Source organism: Sprattus sprattus, assembly GCF_963457725.1.
Source record: "Sprattus sprattus genome assembly, chromosome: 1".
Taxonomy (NCBI): domain Eukaryota; kingdom Metazoa; phylum Chordata; class Actinopteri; order Clupeiformes; family Clupeidae; genus Sprattus; species Sprattus sprattus.
In genome coordinates this window covers 77,727,453-77,747,452 of record NC_137920.1, presented here as the reverse complement: position 1 = coordinate 77,747,452, position 20,000 = coordinate 77,727,453, and the positions used below count along the sequence as shown (strand labels likewise).

Sequence of the window (20,000 nt, the reverse complement as noted above, 5' to 3'; positions counted from 1 at the left end):
CAGGAGAGAGCTGATCACTCACACACACACTCACACACATCCACACAGGAGAGCTGTGGGCACTTGCCAGTTATAACTCACAGTTCATATCAGAGGATCTGCTCCATTTGTCATTTGGGTGTAATGTGGGTTATACTGTACGTCATCTTGTAGTAGATTATAAATTCACTCTTACATATTTACCGTTTAAAACTAATATTTCACCTGAGGGTATCTTTTCTCATTTGGGTGCATTAAGTAATTGGATAAGCATATTCCAGTAGATTGTCCATCCTACACGTAGCTGTCTGAGTGCAAGTTGAATGAGCTATTCTGTCAATATACATAAATATACAGTATATTCAATATATTCAACCTATTTAGTTAGTTCTGGGCACACATAAACGTTTGCAATGATGGAAAGTTGACAATGAAAAAGTTGAAAGTGTGTAATACTGGTGTCCATCCCCAAACCCCTTAGTGGCACTCTGAGATTCTTTTGAATGAAAAGTGCGTTAAAAATAAAATGAATTATTATTATTATTATTATTATTATTATTATTATTAGTGCTTTACCGTTTCTCTGTCCAGCTCCTTGTTGACCTTGAGTAGTCCTGTCATGGGGTCAATCCAGAACTGATTCCTCCTGTCGCCCCTGAGGATGGAGTAAGTAATGCGTCCATTCACCTGGCTGTCCATGTCCTCAGCCATCAACTAAAGGCCAGACAAACACAAACACAAACACAGACACAAACACAAACACAGACACAAACACAAACACAAACACAAACACAAACACAAACACAAACACAAACGCAGACACGCTCAGAAGAATAATAATCAAAACACTCAAGGCTATACAAGGCAAGGTGTGACAGTGACCTCATCACACCTGTTTAGTCTGGAATATAAAACATGTGATTATAGAAGGTGACGAAGTTGCAAGGACATTTATCATCGCAACACACTGAATTGAAAACGATTACCTTTTAATCTTTTAAATTCATGCATTAGCTACCATTCTACAACTCTAAGTTGTCATTACAGGTTAGAAACGTTACCCTGATCACAGTCTCCCCGATCTTACAGGTTAGAAACATTACCCTGATCACAGTCTCCCCGATCTTACAGGTTAGAAACATTACCCTGATCACAGTCTCCCCGATCTTACAGGTTAGAAACGTTACCCTGATCACGGTCTCCCCGATCTTACAGGTCAGAAACGTTACCCTGATCACAGTCTCCCCGATCTTAGCGTCCTCGCTGACCAGTGCGTTGTAGATGTCTTCGCTGAAGGAGGGAGCGTTATCGTTCACGTCCATCAGCTCGATGGTTACCATGGCGGTGGTGCTCAGGGGAGGGGTGCCGCCGTCCCAGGCCACCACTTTCAGGAAGTAATCCTTGGACACCTCAAAGTCCAGGTCATCAGCTATGGTGATGGTGCCTGGGGAAGGGGGGAGAGCAGAGACACGTCACATGGGAGTGGGTTTGAAATATCAGTCAATGCCACCTACTAATTCAGGGGTTTTCAACAGGGGTCCGTGGGTCTCTTTGATATTTCAACACATTCCCAGATTACTCTTGAATATAATGAAAATATCGTGTTGTAGGCAGAACATCTGTGCAGGGGGAGGGGACGTGGCGGAGGTGGTTACAAACATGCATGCGCGTGCAGGCACATCAGTGGGCAGCGAATTACTTTCTAGTACGAATGGTGGTCCCTGGGACAAAACCAGTTGAAAACCCCTGTACTAATTAATGCTTCTAAAGTAGTGTCACACTTTGATTACTAAAATGGTAGCGCAACAGTAGCGATGTACCATGCATATGTGTGCCTCGTCAGGGTTTATGGTAAAGAGAAGCAGATAACTGGAGTAGGGAAATTGAAATGTCAGGGCTGGTGTTAAACTAGGAGAGTCGCTCCGATTGTAAAATGACTTTCTGTTCTTCGAGGCATTTTTAATTTAATGGATGACTGGTGCCGATTAAAGCTTATCTCTCACCTTTCGCTGTATCAATAGCAAACCTCCCCTGCTCATTGCCAGAGCGAATGCTGTAATAGATCTCGCCGTTGGCTCCAACGTCGTCGCTCGTGGCAAACACTCGCAACACCTCAGCGCCCACCGCAACGTCTTCCGGAATGGTGATGGCGTAGTCCGGCTTCTGGAAGACGGGCGGGTTGTCGTTGACGTCCAGCACCATAACGGTCAGGTCCACCACGGAGGACAGCGACCCGTCAGCGGCGCCGCCGCGGTCCGACGCCTGCACTCTGATCTTATACGTGTCCAACAGCTCTCTGTCCAGAGACTTCTCCAGGACGATGACACCCGAAGAGGCGTCGATGGAGAACGCACCGTCAGCAGAGTCAACCAGAGAGTACACCACCTGCCTGTTCTCTCCTGGATACAATCATCAAGGAAAAGACAGGATTATGAAAAAGAACACAACAATTTTTTACCTTTTAAAAAATGAAAAAGTCTGAAATGGGTCAAAGGGATAATGAGATATTTTCTTCAATTTGATTTGAGGCCAGGGTTAGGATTGGGGTTAGCTGGTAGTTTACTTGATAGGCACACAGCTAGTCTTAATTGACGATTATGTTAAAAATAGTTGAATATTCCTGCAATGGCTACCTACAGTTTGATGACAAACAAAAACTTTATCAATCTTCCAGGACATACAAACTCACATGGCTGATACTGCACATTTGTAATATGTAGGCACTCTGAGATTCCTTTGAATGCAAAGTGCGTTAAAAATAAAATGAATTATTATTATTATTATTATTTACATCTGATGTAAGTGTGTACCGACCTTCGTCAAGATCGTTGGCTTGCAGCCGAGTGATGAGGGCTTTGGGAGAGGCGTTCTCAAAGACGCTGGCCAGGTACTGAGTGAACGCGAAGGAGGGCGGGTTGTCATTCACGTCCAGTACGGTCAGGGAGATCTCCGAACGACAGAACAGACCCCCTCCATCTGTGGCCTGGGCTATCAGCTTATAGGCCGGGGTCCTCTCCCGGTCAAGGGCACTGGCAGTCTTCAACTCCCCTAAGTGGTGGGCGGAGAGGGGGAAAGCCATTAGACAGAGACACAGACACACACTGACACACAGACAGACAGACACACAAATATACAGACTCACACACACAAATATACAGATACGCACACACAGACACATAAACACACACACACAGACAGACACACACAAATATACAGATACGCACACACATACGCATACTCACACACAGACAGACACACACAAATATACAGATACGCACACACACATATGCATACTCACAGACCCACACACACATAAGCAAACAGAGGCACATACACAAGCAAGCAATCATACAGGTAGGCTGAATATAATGCATACTTATCTGTACACACTCATAAACAGAATTATGAGATTCACTCACACTTACAGTACCAGTCAAAAGTTTGGCCACATTTAAGATTTTTGTGAGAAGTGCTTTCATTACTTTTATTATTTTCTATTTACTCACACACATGTTATATTGTTTCCTGATGAATACAAGCAGATGGTCCAATACCTGTGCTGGCATCCATGAAGAAGTCTTCCACTCCTATACCAAAGAGTGAGTACTGAATGTCTGCGTTGGTCCCAGCATCGTTGTCTGCAGCGACCATGGTGAGGATGCCTTTGTTGACGGGCACGTCTTCAGGGAACGAGCTCTCGTACACATCCTAGCACAGATAACATCCACAGAGACAGCTCAGGATAGACCTCAGCTGAAAGTCACTTCACTTTAGGTGGTCCTTCTTTTCTGCTTTAGCATATTACAAGCAACTTCTTTTATTTTACGAATGAACACAGCAGGTAGTTGCAAATGACCAACTGATTTCAATTCACCAAACAGGGCCTCGTTTCCCGATAACGACGTATCTTAACGGCCTACGTGGATTTTGGCGACATCATAGACTCATCATTGCCGTAAGTGCGGCGTCGGGAAACCGCTCTGCAATATCCCTCTTACGACCGATTTCAAGTCCTTTTTAGCGTTCGGGAAACTAGGCCCAGGTTGATTGGTTTCCTTCACTTTAGATGGACGATAGGGAAATATGAAACTCTGTCTTAAATCTAGTATGTATATGTGTGCTAATCGTATGCCTTTGTTTTCTTGAAACATGACTTTTCTGATTATGTACTGTATATCTTTGAAGTGCTGACGGTTCTAACTGTGTATGTGCTTCAAAGAATGGACGGATAAAGTAAACCACGGGCCCCTGGGCCTGGACATGTAATAGCCTCTCTCTCTTGGCTGCCGAAACATGAGTGAACTTGAAAAGCTTGTTGTTGTTGTTGAATAAATATACTTATAAACTTATAAAAGTCCTGATGTAAATTTGAGCCATTTTTCACCTGATGAGGGCTGCACTACTGAGTCTGAAAAACAACTACCAGATACAGAAATATCTGAAAATGCTGACTACTTACAACACACACTGTTCATTAAGATTTTTAACAAGTGAATATCTCACAACTGTAACAAATGGCCATGCCTATGTGACTGCCTGGGCATGGTTCATGGTATAATATAGTAGAGTACAGTGTCTTGATGTTTTCACCTAGTGTATGTAATGATAAAGATGCCCTGGGAGAACATTTTAATAAATGTAAGTATATACCTTATGTTCATGTAAAAGGTAACACTGTAAGGTAACAGTGTATTTGTCACAATATAATTACCAGAACAGTGTCATCTTCAAACAATGACATCATGTGAAAATTCTATGTTTAAAGGTGATGTTTGTAATAATTTTAGTTTACAAACATTCAAAAATGAACAAGAAATAGCAGCAGAATGCAAAGAAATAACCACACTACACATAATATCAAAACGCCTATGCACTGTGTTGCCCAGATATCTGCTTAAGTTGGTATGCTAAACTACTAGAGGTGTTCCATCCTCTCTCGTAATACCACTTTGTACCTCACGAGGCACTAGTGAGTCACTGCAGTAAAACCAGCAAAGCAAAGGAACTGTGCTGTCAGGAATAGGGTTTTAACTGCTAAAATCCCATCACATAAGCTAAAATAATGACATTTAAATACAGAGCCTCAATCCATTTTCAATGTCAAATTGAATTTAACCAATGAACGCAAGTAAGCATGGCTATCCTGTAGTTAATATCAACTACTATCAGCTAGCTCAAAAGCTTGAGTGTTTAAATGCAAACCTACAGGGGCCTGTTGATGGAGACACTAATTGTAGCCTTTCAATCATATACATGTGTTCATGGTTCATCTATTCCCCAGGGAGATGAGGTAGGGTGTGCAAATGTAGTAATACACAGCCGCCAATTTGCTTAAGGGGTGGAAAGTATGAAACAATTGAGCTTGCTGGCTAATACAGCCCCTTTAAGCTTAAATAAGAAATGAGAGAAACGTGCGCACCTTCTCGCACACAGGACTGTTGTCATTGGCGTCCATGATTGTGACCTCCACTCCGACGGTGGCCATGAAGAGGCCGTCGCTGGCGGTGATGTTGAGGATGTACAGGTCCTGCTCCTCACGGTCCAGCGGACGCTGCACCAACACCTTCCACTCCCCCTGCACTGGGCTGAGTGCAAAGGCTCCTTTAGGATTCCCTCCTGTTGGAGTAGGAACATAAACATACATCAAGAATGAATAACACTGGGGGGCACTGTAGCTCACACAGTAGCCTTGACCACATTCGGGCTTGAAGCTCAAGGAGATCACGGGTTCGAATCCGACCCGATGCCATTTCTCCTGTCCTCTCCCTATCATTTCCTGTCCAACTCTGCACTTATCTATCCATTAAAGGCATAAAAGGCCAAAAACATATAATACATGCTAGAGCAGACTGTATGTTCATAGTAGATGCACAAAATATATTTGTTTGTTTGTTTGTTTGTGCATGCCTTCATAAACAGCTTGCATTGCAAAGGGGAAACAACTGTGTCCTGACTAAAAACACTCAGGGACAGATGCACGTCAGTTAAAGAGTTCAGCACATACAGCGACTTGGCCAGTCCGCAGAAGGCACACCCTGTGCTTTTTCATTTTGCACTGAATGTACTAAACCTGCAGCTGATCGCGTAATCAACGCATGTCCCCACCCTCTAACCATCATTTGCAACCCCCGCAACGGAACTGTATCAGTCAATCAGTTGAATGGGCCCATGGAACCTCCAACTGACATCAAAAGGAATAAAACGTTCAGCCATCAGGTAATGGGTACGCATGCTAATAAGCTAGCTGGCAGAAAGATAATACAGGCCAGTACTTCTACACCAATCAAAAAGACATTACTTGGGCAGCTATAGCAACCAATTGCAGTAGTGCTGCAGGCGTCTACACCTACTGGAGATGTGGATGAAGTGGAAAAGAGATAGAAAGACATGCAAAGGGAGACGAGTAAAGGTTGTTTTGTACAAATGAGCAAAACTGGCACTCAGAATACACATTTTTTCTCAAAAGTGTCTCATAAACATGCATCGAGCTTTTAAAAGGTGGAACATTTTCCCTGCAAAACAGGTGTGCACTGTCTCCCACAGGTTGCATGTTTACAACAGACATTATCAGTCACTCCCATAACTTTCGCCAAACTCCCACTTTTCTCACAAATGCAAATGCATGAGTCAGAAGAGTGCAGCTTGTCCCTCTGTGCCTCCCGTAACAGGCAGGATGTGAGTTTAGATGTTACCATGGTTACCATGTGCAGGATGTGAGTTTAGATGTTACCATGGCTACCATGTGCAGTCTGTTCATGGCCTACATACGATGCTTGAGGCGCACATTAAAACAGGCACTAACGTGTTAGTACATCTGCCCCTCAATGTCATCCAGCACAAACAAAAATGTACACACTTTATAATGATGAGCTTCCTCTCACCTGCGATGTGGAAGCTGACGAGGCGATTCTGGTCCGAGGTGTCTCCATCCCTGGTGCTCAGGACGGCCACAACCTCACCTGGCGGGTCGCTCTCCCTCACCGCACCCCTGTAGTAGTCCCTCTCAAACGTGGGCGGGTTGTCGTTCACATCGGCAACAGTAACGCTGACGACGGCTGTGGAGGAGAGTGACACCACCTCCCCGAGGTCGGAGGCCACGATGCTGAAGGTGTAAGAGGGGGACCTCTCGTGGTCCATCACTCCAAGGGTAGTGATCCACCCTGTCTTACTGTCCACGGCAAACATCAAGTTGGTGGCTGCTGCACTAGACGTGACCATTGTCTGGTCGGCAGGCGTGCAAAGGCTGTAGGTGACCTGTCCGTTGGACCCCCAGTCTGGATCCAGAGCCCTCACCTGTATCACCCTGGTGCCGATGGGCATGCCTTCCATGACCATGGCCACGTACGAGTTGGTCTCGAAGGTGGGCTTGTTGTCGTTTATGTCCAGCACCTTCACCTCTACGTCCACCACGGTGATGGACTCCACAAAGTCCTGCCTCATGGCGGCCGAGACTTTGAAGCGGAAGTTGCTGACGGCCTCGTAGTCCAGCGCCCTCACCAGCCGCATGAGTCCCGTTTCCCGTTCGACCAGAAACGTGCCGCCGAGGTTGCTCTCCACGGTTTCTCCGTTCACCACGGCGAACGTTCCCGTTTGGCCGAGGCTCAGGTAGACGGAACCCAGCACCGTTCCTGCGGGCGTGTCCTCCGGGACCGTGAACGAGTACTGAGGTTGGGTGAAAGACGGGATAGTCGCCTCAGGAGGGAGCACGTGGATGAAGGCGGACACGAGGGAGTGTTTGGCTGGGGTTCCTCCGTCTGTGGCTTTGACAAAGAATGACAAGACTGTTCCTCTGAGGTGAGCCACGCTGCCCTTGGTCACCATCCAGCCGCTGTCTGGTTCTATCTCGAGAACGTCCACGAGAGGAAGCCTGGCCTCACTGTAAAGGGAGTAGCTCACCCGGCCGTTATTCCCCACGTCTAGGTCCTGGGCCTGGATCTGTGTGACCAGCGAGCCCATGGGGGCGTTGGCTTTGATGCTCACCCTGTACTCCACAGCACGGAAGCGTGGGGCGTTGTCATTTTCATCTGCGAGCATCACTCGCACCGTGCAGAAGGACGCTCGACCACCTCCGTCTAACGCCATGACGGTAAGCACTATGTCTCTGTTCGCTGGGCTCTCTCTGTCGAGTTTTTGTGATGTGGTGATCACACCGTCCGCAGCTATGCTGAACCTAGTCTTCCCGATGTCGTTGATGAATGAGTACACAATCTGCCCAAACAGCCCAGAGTCCTCGTCTGTGGCTCTCACCTGTATGACTCGGGAACCGGCAGGGGCATTTTCCCTCACCTCCGCCAGGTAGAACCTCTGGCTAAACACCGGGCTGTACAGATTCGCCCCTAGAACGCGGACGTTCACCTGCGCGGTGCTCGTGAACACACCGTCGGACACGGACACGTTGAGACTGTAGAGAGGTCTCATGCCTTGCCTGCGCTGGTTGGACAGAGTGATGATTCCTGTCTCGGCGCCCATGAAGAAGTTCATCCTGTCGTCGCCAGAAAGGATACTGTATCTCAGCCGGTCCGCATCGGAGCTGTCCGAGTCCGACGCTTGGACGCAGCTCACAAAGTGGCCCCTCGGAGCGAGCTCACTCACAAAGGCGTTGTAGAGCGGTTGATTAAATGCCGGAGGATTGTCGTTTGTGTCAACGATCAAGACGGTGACGGAAACCTCACTGCTTTGTGCAGGGTCCCCGTTGTCTGTTGCCCTTACGATAAAACTATAGCGCTGTGTTTGCTCATAGTCAAGCATTCGGGTGGTCAGGACGAGCCCAGTGCTGCCGTCGACAATGAAGTACTCGGTGCTGTTGAACGCATCTGACAAAATCTGGTAGCGGATCAAGTTGTTCTTGTCTGAGTCTTTGTCAGTGGCCAGGATCTGCAGTACGGCCGAACTGATCATTGAGTTCTCGGCAAGCGTGGCAGTGTAAGAGGTCTTCTCAAAGACGGGAGCGTTATCGTTAACATCTAGCACAGCAATGTCGACATCGACCTCTGACCTCGCCCCCGTGACAGTGTCCGTGGACCGCACAGTTAGCCGGTAGTAGGGGGTGACCTCATAATCTAAAGGGTAAACAACACTGATGATCCCGCTGTCAAAGCCGATGTCAAACTGCAGAGAGGGGTCACCCTCCACAATGGTGTATATGATGTTCTGCCCTTCTGGGCTGGTGGCATTGATGCTGAGGATCGGTGTCAGCACAGGGATATCTTCTAGGACCGATATCCCATAAAAGGGTTTCTCGAAGACTGGCATGGCCTTGTTGACTACCGTCACTGGTACGTCGACAGCAGTAAAGAGTGACGGATAACCTCTGTCCCAGGCAAAGACAACCACCTTGTACTCAACATTGGACAGGTCAACATCAAAGGACCTTTTCAGCAGGAGCTCACCAGTAAGGCGGTTGACCTCAAAGTTCCTGTGCTCCTCTTTCAGCGTGTAGAACACCTCTCCGTTGACCCCTTTATCACAGTCCGCGGCCGACACCTTGAAAATCGATGAACCAGGCTCGGCATCCACCTGCACTGTGGCGTAGTAGGGCAGGCCGATGAACTCTGGGGCGTTGTCGTTAACGTCCTCGACCTGCACGCTCACGGTCACCCTCACCACCCTCAAGCGGTCATACTCCCTGCTAGCCTCCACCACCAAGTCGTAGGACTCCTGTTTCTCGCGGTCAAAGGGGACCCCTGTGGTCTGAATGACCCCTGAAGTGGCTCTGATGGCGAAGAGGACCCCAGCGTTCAGGAGGGTGTACTTCAGGGGCTCGTTCAGGCGGCTGCCGACAGCGTTGACCACAGCGACGGTGGTGACGTTTGGATTGTTCTCAAGAATGGAGGACACGAACAATGGCTGGCTGATAACCAATCCGCTGTCCATGGCTTCCCTGACGACCACCGTCACCAGTGCTGTACTGAAGAAGCGCCCGTCAGAAACCTTCACGTTGAAGCGGTAGCGGTCCTTGGAGAGACTGCTGTTCTTCACCGAGAGCACTCCAGTGGATGCGTCCATGGTGAACTGTGCCATGCCACTGTCAGCCAGTGAGTAGGTCATATCACCCTGTCCAATGAGGTCGGGGTCAGAGGCCTCCACTCTTAGGATTTCAACTCCAGCGTAGGTAGGAAGGAGCAGGACTGCGTCGTAGGCCTCCTGGGAGAACTTCGGAGGAGAGTCGTTTGTGTTTGTGACCCTAATGATGACCTCTGCTGGCCTCTCCGCGGTCAGCTGAGGCTTCCCGCTGTCCCGCACATGAACCCGGAAGTAAAACTCCGAAGACGTCTCATAGTCTAAGTTGGCGAGGGTCCTGACTGATCCTGTTCCGGAATCCACGGTGAAGAACGATTTGGCCGTATCCTCGACGATCTCAAAAACCAGGAGGGCGTTCTGGTTCCGGTCCGCATCCATGGCCTGAATAACCAGCGGGCTGCCATTCTCGCTCAACACCACGCTATTAATGGGTGCAGCCTCGCTGATAGTCCCTGTGTATCTCAGCTGCCAGAATACCGGCGAGTTGTCATTGTCGTCCACTATCTGCGTGGTGACAGTGGTATTGGAGGCGACCCCTGCCATGTTGACAGCCTCTATGACAAGAGTGTAGAAGGCCGAGGCCTCAAAGTCCAGCGACCTCTGAGTCGTGATGACCCCTGTGTAGCGGTTGATCGCAAACCTTCTCTCGCTATTACCCTGGACGATGTCGTAGATGACTGCTGTTCGGCTAATCGCAGTGATGGTGGTGACAAAGGTGCCCACGGCTACGTTCTCGATGATCTCGGCCTGGTACTCCTTTTGGGTGAACTTGGGCCTGGAGACGACCGAGAGCGAGACGCCGATCCTGACCGTGGCGCTGGTGCTGAGGGGTGGGATGCCACCGTCCGTCACTCGCACCGTGATGACGTAATATCCAACTGAGGAGAGGTCCAACTCCCTGGCCACCCATATGACTCCGGTGAGCACATCAATGCTAAACGCACCCCCTGTATTTCCTGTTTGAGACAAAAAAGCCCACATCAGAATAAAACCAGGCTGAGAGAAACAGATGGCAAGAACACATACACTCAAATATGTGGGTAATATTCACCCCCCGGTACTGACTACACTAACTCCCCTTCCAACTACTGGGTGAGCAGCTGCCTCTCAAAACACTTTAACCTCTATCAATAACACATGAACTGCACTGAACTGAAAAAAAGAGTGGAACAAACTTACCTGCTTCAATTGAGTAGATAAGTTCTCCATTTCTCCCACCGTCTTTGTCAAGTGCAGTTACCTGTAGGACGGCCGTCCCAACTGCAGCAGATTCAAACACTACCCCATCATACACTGTGCTGGTGAAGTAAGGGGTCTGATCGTTTGCGTCCTCCACAACCACAAAGAGTCTGGCCAGGTCTCTGTAGTATGGAAACTCCTGATCCTTTACCTACGAGAACAGAGAGAATAATATACTAGCAACACATTTCAAATGCTAAAACGAATACAGTAATATTAGAAAAAAGAGTAATATTACTAATACACTACAAATATCAAACAAAAAAGAGTAATATTACTAATACACTACAAATATCAAACCAAAAAGAGTAATATCACTAATACACTACAAATATCAAACAAAAAAGAGTAATATTACTAATACACTACAAATATCAAACAAAAAAGAGTAATATTACTAATACACTACAAATATCAAACCAAAAAGAGTAATATCACTAATACACTACAAATATCAAACAAAAAAGAGTAATATTACTAATACACTACAAATATCAAACCAAAAAGAGTAATATCACTAATACACTACAAATATAAAACCAAAAAGAGTAATATCACTAATACACTACAAATATAAAACCAAAAAGAGTAATATTACTAATACACTACAAATATAAAACAAAAAGAGCTGTAAATATCCTTAGAATAAAAATAACAGCACAGACACACAAAGACAAAGAAAAGTCTCTTGGGCCCAAAACTAAACTCCTGCAGATGAAAACTAGATGTTGAAATCACAATCGGGAAAACCCATTACGTTACTGGGAAAGACCATTACGTTACTGGGAAAGACCATTACGTTACTGGGAAAGACCATTACGTTACTGGGAAAGACCATTACGTTACTGGGAAAGACCATTACGTTACTGGGAAAGACCATTACGTTACTGGGAAAGACCATTACGTTACTGGGAAAGACCATTACGTTACTGGGAAAGACCATTACGTTACTGGGAAAGACCATTACTTTACTGGGAAAATCCATTACTCTACTGGGAAAGACCAAAGAGTAACGATTACCATGATGGTAAGGATATGTTGAGTGCGGGCCTCAAAGTCCAATCGGTCGGCTGTGTAGACGGCACCGGTGCCGGGGTTGATCTGGAACATTCTCATGCTGGCCGGATCCACACTGCCATGGATAGAGTAGCTCAGCTTGGCTCGTTTGTCCAGGTCTGTGGCCGACACTCTTAAGACCTCCGTGTCCGCGGGTGTGTCTTCAGAGACGATGATGTCATACGTAGGCTGGGAGAAGACTGGTGCGTTGTCGTTGCTGTCCAGGACCGTGATGAACACCTGCGCATCGTGGGAAGACAGTTTGATGAAAAGTCCAATAATCCGTTCACACGTACCTGACACATAGAGCTCCAGTGGTACAGGAGGAAGAGAAGTTGTTTAGTAATCAGAATGTTGCTAGAAGTTCGATTCCCTGTCGAAGTGTCCTTGAGCAAGACATTGAACCCCTAATTGCTCCTGAAATGCAGTGTGCCATCAGTGTAGTGTAAGAAATATGTATACAATACAAATATGTATACATTCCTGTACGACGCTTTGGATAAAAGCGTCTGCTAAATTACCACACACTTGAAAGAGCCCATGATGAACACCTGTGCATTGTGGGAAGACTGTTTGATGAAATGTCCAATAATCCGTTCACATGTACCTGAGACATTTAAGCAATATAGCACGAGTGGGAGTGGGGTAGGTAAGGGATAATCCCACGGGTGGTGTTTGGCCGTAGCCACCGAGGCCGGAGGCCCACCTACCCCACTCGCATGAGTACTATATTGCTTTTATAAAACATTTCTATAGTCAACCAATTAACATTTCAACACAAAGTTATTGATTAAAAAATTTCTATTTCGCCATTGTTTCTCCGCAACAATTTTTTTTTCCATTGTCAACGTCTTGGTTTGGAATTATAAAAACTTTGAATTAACGGTTATCATCAATGTGCTATAGAATGTTTTATCGTGGAGTGATTTATTATTAGTTGTGAAAAGTCTGAGTTGGGTTGTTCTGGGATAATCCAACGCATGGAACGTCTCTCGTCCAATCAGAAACAGCTAAATAACGCAATAGAACCCAATTGCTTTATAATAAGAAACAACAGAGTTAATGCAAGTTGGTCATTTTTCTCAACTCAATAGCCAAATACCCTCAGCCACCCCTCCTTTCAATGCTCCTCTCACTTGCTCACTCAACAGTGGCGTGATTGACAGAGGGATTTCTGTCCTCACTGACTGGATCTCAGGAGAACACATACTTTCCCCCATGACAGAGCATGAACCCTTCCCAAGAGCATACACTGTATTGGCCACTAAAACCGGCTGAAGTGCGAGGGAACTTTCACCGAACATAACAATTACATAATGTCCTCGCTTTAAACCCCAAGCCCACCCTTCACTGGAACAGAGCCGTACCTGAGTGGTTGCGGTGTTCGTTCCATCTGTAACCAGTATAGTCATGCGGTAAAGGGACTGGGTCTCTGCGTCTAAAGGCCTCGCTATGACAAGGGTTCCCATTCCTCTTTTAATGTCAAACGGGCCGTCATAACTTCCTGGATTCAAAGACATCAACACAGAAGTGGAGATCAGATGACAGGACAGGTTTTCAGGGTGGGTCCAAACTAAATATAAATACAGTACCAGTCAAAAGTTTGGACACACCTTCTAATTTTTTAAGAAGTTTTTTCTTTACTTTTGTTATTTTCTACATGGTATATAACACATTTTTTGTTTAGTATATCATTCCATATGTGTTCTTTCGTAGTTTAAATGTCTTCAGTATTAATCTACAGTGTAGAAAATAATAAACGCAAGGTACATATTTGTACACACCTGTTTCAATGGAGCAGTTAGCGCACGTGCGCATGTCTTGTGATGTGCGATCATCTGGGAACATAAAGATTAGCGTTAACACTGATAATAATACTGAAAGACCACTCTTCTATTCTTCAAAGTTCAGCAGGGTTCAGGTCACTTAAAACTTCTCGTGAATGACAGTTTCAGGCGGATGTAGCACCGTTCTCCCCTTTTGACTCTGCACAACACATCCAAAGGCATTTAGTGACACACCCAATCCTGCTCTCAACCTTTACTACCCCCAGTGTGTCATTTAAACACACGCATATGACCTAACGCAACTCACCGGAGATATCAAACCACAGTTCTGGTGAACTCATGCCAGCCCTTTAGCCTTATTTAAACATACACATATGACCTAACTCAACTCACCGGAGATATCAAACCACAGCGGTATGGTGTTCTGGTGAACGGAGACCACCCCCACGCTCTCAGACACCTTGGCGTTCTCAAGGACGGTAAAGTTGAAGTAAGGTGCTGTGAATAACAGGGGAGACGTCGATGGGAGGGGCTTACGGATCCACTCGATCTGGAGCCGTGTGGTGGACCACTTCTGGGGGTTGCCATTGTCTATCGCTTTGATCTGGAGAGGACAGAGAGGACAGTGTGTTTGGAGTCTGTGTTAGTGTTTACTGTTATCTGGAGAGGACAGAGAGGACTGTGTTTGGAGTCTGTGTTAATGTTTACTGGAGAGGACAGAGAGGACAGTGTGTTTGGAGTCTGTGTTAGAGTTTACTGTGATCTGGAGAGGACAGAGAGGACAGAGTGTTTGGAGTCTGTGTTAGTGTGTTAGTGTTTACTGTGATCTGGAGAGGACAGAGAGGACAGTGTGTTTGGAGTGTGTGTTAGTGTTTACTGTTATTATCAATGTCAATCATGCTCATCCAGACTGGCAGGCTCTCAGCTTTGCTGCCAAAAGCAGCTATAGAGAGAAGAACAAGCTATGCTGTGTTTCAAGTTTATGTTCCTTTCTCTCAACAGAGAGGTTGAAGCGATGATTTTGAATTCCAGGGAGCCTATCTATAATGCGTACTGTTTCCATTATCTATCTATAATGCTTATTGTTTCTATAATCATCTGCTGTGATAATGACTATAAATGTAATTTGAAGGTGTGCATTATTATATTTGTCTCCAATAGCAACTAATCTGCTATGAACTCAACATCATCATCTCTTGCTCTGCTATGAACTCTATCAGCATCATCTCTTGCTCTGCTATGAACTCTATGAGCATCATCTCTTGCTCTGCTATGAACTCTATCAGCATCATCTCTTGCTCTGCTATGAACTCTATCAGCATCATCTCTTGCTCTGCTATGAACTCTATCAGCATCATCTCTTGCTCTATCGCTCCTCTGCTATGAACTCTATCAGTATCATCTCTTGCTCTATCGCTCCTCTGCTATGAACTCTATCAGCATCATCCCTCGCTCTATCGCTGCTCTGCTATGAACTCTATGAGCATCATCTCTTGCTCTGCTATGAACTCTATGAGCATCATCTCTTGCTCTGCTATGAACTCTATCAGCATCATCTCTTGCTCTGCTATGAACTCTATCAGCATCATCCCTAGGGTTAGGGTTAGGCTCTGTAGCTCCTCTTTGGCTCCAGTGAATGCATTGTCTCCCCAGTTCCAGTGTATCCACGCACCGTGAGGATGTCATAGCTGCCTGCGGTGAGCATCTTCCTGGAGGACACCATGGCTGTCTTGGGGTCGATGAAGAACTTGCCGTCCTGGTTGCCGTCGACGACGCTGTAGGTCAGGTCAGCGTTGGCCCCCTCGTCCCTGTCGTAGGCGAACACCCGGTAGATGGGGTACCCCCGCTTGCTGCGCCCCCTCTCTGGCACGCTGATCCGGTACACGGTCTCAGGGAACTCCGGCTTGTTGTCGTTCTCGTCCTGGATGTGGACGATCACCCACACGGTGGCCTGTCTCTGGGTACCACTCCCATCCATCACGGTCACCTAGCAACAACAGCAATGAGTCCTCAACGCTTATTCACTCACATCATAGCACACACACACAAAACGTATTCACTCACATCATAGCACACACACACAAAACGTATTCACTCACATCATAGCACACACACACAAAGCTTATTCACTTACATCATAGCACACACACACAAAGCCTATTCACTCCCATTATAGCACACACAAAGCTTATTCACTCACATCATAGCACACACACAAAGGTTATTCACTCCCATCATAGCACACACACACAAAGCATATTCACTCACATCATAGCACACACACACAAAGCCTATTCACTCACTTCATAGCACACACACACAAAGCCTATTCACTCACATCATAGCACACACACACAAAGCTTATTCACTCACATCATAGCACACACACACAAAGCCTATTCACTCACTTCATCGCACACACACACAAAGCCTATCCACTCACATCATAGCACACACACACAAAGACAAAGCAATGACACAAAAGGTGAAATGTCATTACACTCAAAATCATCCCTACACATCCCACAGTAGAGGTTGGTGGCACATGCTCAGAATCAAGACGTATACATGATGAGCATACACATACATTTGAACTCTGTCCCCTTACACATACATTTGAACTGTGTCCCTTTCACATACATTTGAACTGTGTCCCTTTCACATACATTTGAACTGTGTCCCTTTCACATACATTTGAACTGTGTCCCTTTCACATACATTTGAACTGTGTCCCCTTTCACATACATTTGAACTGTGTCCCTTTCACATACATTTGAACTGTGTCCCTTTCACATACATTTGAACTGTGTCCCTTTCACATACATTTGAACTGTGTCCCTTTCACATACATTTGAACTCTGTCCCTTTCACATACTAAACAAGACACTGGCGCCCTTTAAGAAGCAATAAGTAGGTATTCTACATAATAATTCTAATAATCACACTAATTGCGACTAAATACTGGGTCTCACTTGCAAATTCTTCCCACTCCATAGACACGATCACTCTAAATCAGCATGGTTGTGCCTGTAGTTGTGATTTAGTCATCGTCATGGAGATCACAGGATATATCTTAGCATCCCTGAGGGTATTCTCTGTCTCTTAAGTACAAAGCCCAAATACTTCAATAGAACCATGTGTGCTATTTGTAATTTGTAAAGGTTTACACAAACACTTAACAAGAGGTGGTAACAAGTAGTGATGAAGCAGCATTGACATCCCTAGACAATAAAGATGGCCCACTGGCCAGAGAGGTGCCTAGTATTAGTAGGGATAGGCGCGCTCTACTTCAAAAAAATATAAATGCGTTTTCGGGTGCGAGTAAAAGAATGTTAACTATGAGTAGAATAAAACAGCACTCTCAAGCTTTTCTCATTAATATTAAGACCAGTTTATTACCGCAGACGCGTTTCGGCCTTAAGCCATCGTCAGTCCGAAACGCGTCTGTGGAAATAAACTGGTCTTAATATTAATGAGAAAAGCTTGAGAGTGTGGTTTTATTCAACTCATATTACACAAACACTTAACAAGAGGTAGTAACAAGTAGTGATGAAGCAGCATTGACATCCGTAGACAATAAAAATAGCCCACTGGCCAGAGAGGTACCTGCCCATGCATGATCTGATCTGATGCACATTGATCAAAAACAAGATGCCAATACATATTTTAATGTAGGACATATGACTGCAGTGGAAACAGGCCCTTTACGAGTCACCTAGAAGCATTTTCAAAGAGCAGAGTGAAGTTTCAGGCATTAAATGGATAAAAAGGTTCAAAGTTCAGATGCATAATGCATTTTGAAAATGACACACAAAACATCTGATCCGATTCGATTCGATTCTAACCTCCACCCTCGGTAATATAAAATGCTAAGAGGTCTGCCACCCCTGGGAGCTCATCTGGGGCTGTTTGTTTTTTGGTGCCAGGGGGTCTCTGGGCCTCTCCTCTCCGTGGGGGGGGGGGGCGGGGGTGCGGGGGTGCGGGGGAGCAGCAGAGCTCGAATCCGTCGGGAGGGATTTGAACTCCCATGCGGCTGGTTCTGCTGCTCCCAGGGCGCTCATGCAGAGAAGGGGAAATCAATACTCTCCTCTCTCCTCCCCCTGATCAATACTCCTCTCTCCTCTCCCTGGCCACGTGGTGGAAAGCTAACGGGTGAGCACGCCTGTGCTATTGACACGCACTATACTGTAGAAGGGCTGATTACCGGGTCAGCCCGCGCTGCTCACCAGACTGTAAAACAACTGGGGCATATCTACGCCCCAACGCAGAACATATCTACACCGCACCGCACGAATATATCTAATTCACTGCTCATACAAATACTGGCGCACTGGCTGCCCAGACAACTGCTGATAAATGCAGAAAAAATGTATCTAACCAGTTTGTAAAACAAGTCGACACAGAACATATCTTCATCCAACACAGAACATATCTACGCCCAACACAGAATATATCTAACACACTGCTCATACAAATACGGGCCTATTGTCTACCCTGATAACTGCACAAAGACAGCGAATGACCAAACTGTACAGTGAGATTAATGTTAAATGCAGAACATGTCTAATTCTCCGGTAATGTACCACACACCAGACTGCAGCATCCCTACACAGAGAAGAGAACATACCTATATCCCTGCCAATGCACATGCTAGTATCAACTCTTTATTAAAGCTTCGGGAAACACTCATTTGCAAAGATGCCAACTCTAATACATACATGAAATAGAAGTGTAAAAAAATTAAATAAAGATAAAATAATAATTATAAAAACTATAGTAAAATGTATCACGCACAATCATCCAGACTACGTTACCCATACCTCGAGGAAGTGTTCTGCCTGCTGTAAAATGTATCACGCACAATCATCCAGACTACGTTACCCATACCTCGAGGAAGTGTTCCGCCTGCTGTTCACGGTCCAGCTTCCTTGATGTGGTTGTGATAAGTCCTGAAAGACAAAAGCAAACATAAACCACAGCACAAGCTAAGACTCCCCCCCCCCCCCCCCCCCCTAAAAAAAATGATTTAGCCAAACAGCTCCAAGAAGCGACTGCAGGGACTATGCCACCATGACCATGCCACCTCCAACCATTTATGCCCATGACCTCTGGAAAGCACTCTCAAAGGAGAGTGGACAGAGCAGAAAGTACAAGACGGTTAGACTTCACACTTTACTCATGACCAGGGGTTCTGTTGGAGACTGCTGGAGACGCCTGAATAACAGTAGTTGTGTTTGGAGCCTGCTGGAGACGCCTGAATAACAGTAGTGGTGTTTGGAGACGCCTGAATAACAGTAGTGGTGTTTGGAGACTGCTGGAGACGCCTGAATAACAGTAGTGGTGTTTGGAGACGCCTGAATAACAGTAGTGGTGTTTGGAGACTGCTGGAGATGCCTGAATAACAGTAGTGGTGTTTGGAGACTGCTGGAGACGCCTGAATAACAGTAGTGGTGTTTGGAGACTGCTGGAGACGCCTGAATAACAGTAGTGGTGTTTGGAGACTGCTGGAGACGCCTGAATAACAGTAGTGGTGTTTGGAGACTGCTGGAGACGCCTGAATAACAGTAGTGGTGTTAGGAGACGCCTGAATAACAGTAGTGGTGTTTGGGCAACACAGAAGGGTTCATGTCAATCACCCATGACCTTTGACCTTTGAAGAAACACCTTGTTTTTCTCCCACGGGTTTGTTCTGGGCAGATATCCATATGATTACTTTTGTAAGGCATTGTGTCAATATCAATTCAGTTGAATTCTATGTGATGTATATAGCGCCAAAACAATAACATTTTCTCAGGGAGCTTTACAGAGCCCAGGGCCGAGGGCTATCGCCTTTAAATTGGTAAAGGATCAAAATAATTCCTAGAAATGATCGACAGTATTCCATGAAACTAATGCCACAAGCAGGAAAAGACCTTTGAG

At 46.0% G+C, this 20,000-nt stretch overlaps 1 protein-coding gene across 1 annotated transcript in view; it reads right to left on the bottom strand.

Moving 5' to 3' along the window:
* Positions 1-20,000, bottom strand: part of fat3b (FAT atypical cadherin 3b) — a gene marked incomplete at both ends in the record, with an annotated part of 55,294 nt that overhangs the window by 25,181 nt on the left and 10,113 nt on the right. Inside the window, 13 exons of the mRNA XM_080846938.1 lie at positions 556-693; positions 1,209-1,423; positions 1,983-2,378; positions 2,794-3,027; positions 3,534-3,687; positions 5,399-5,595; positions 6,861-10,955; positions 11,179-11,389; positions 12,259-12,534; positions 13,662-13,867; positions 14,475-14,685; positions 15,754-16,068; positions 18,969-19,030. Coding sequence (XP_080703064.1) covers positions 556-693; positions 1,209-1,423; positions 1,983-2,378; positions 2,794-3,027; positions 3,534-3,687; positions 5,399-5,595; positions 6,861-10,955; positions 11,179-11,389; positions 12,259-12,534; positions 13,662-13,867; positions 14,475-14,685; positions 15,754-16,068; positions 18,969-19,030 — 6,710 coding nt within the window. The remainder of the gene's footprint in view (positions 1-555; positions 694-1,208; positions 1,424-1,982; positions 2,379-2,793; positions 3,028-3,533; positions 3,688-5,398; positions 5,596-6,860; positions 10,956-11,178; positions 11,390-12,258; positions 12,535-13,661; positions 13,868-14,474; positions 14,686-15,753; positions 16,069-18,968; positions 19,031-20,000) is intronic.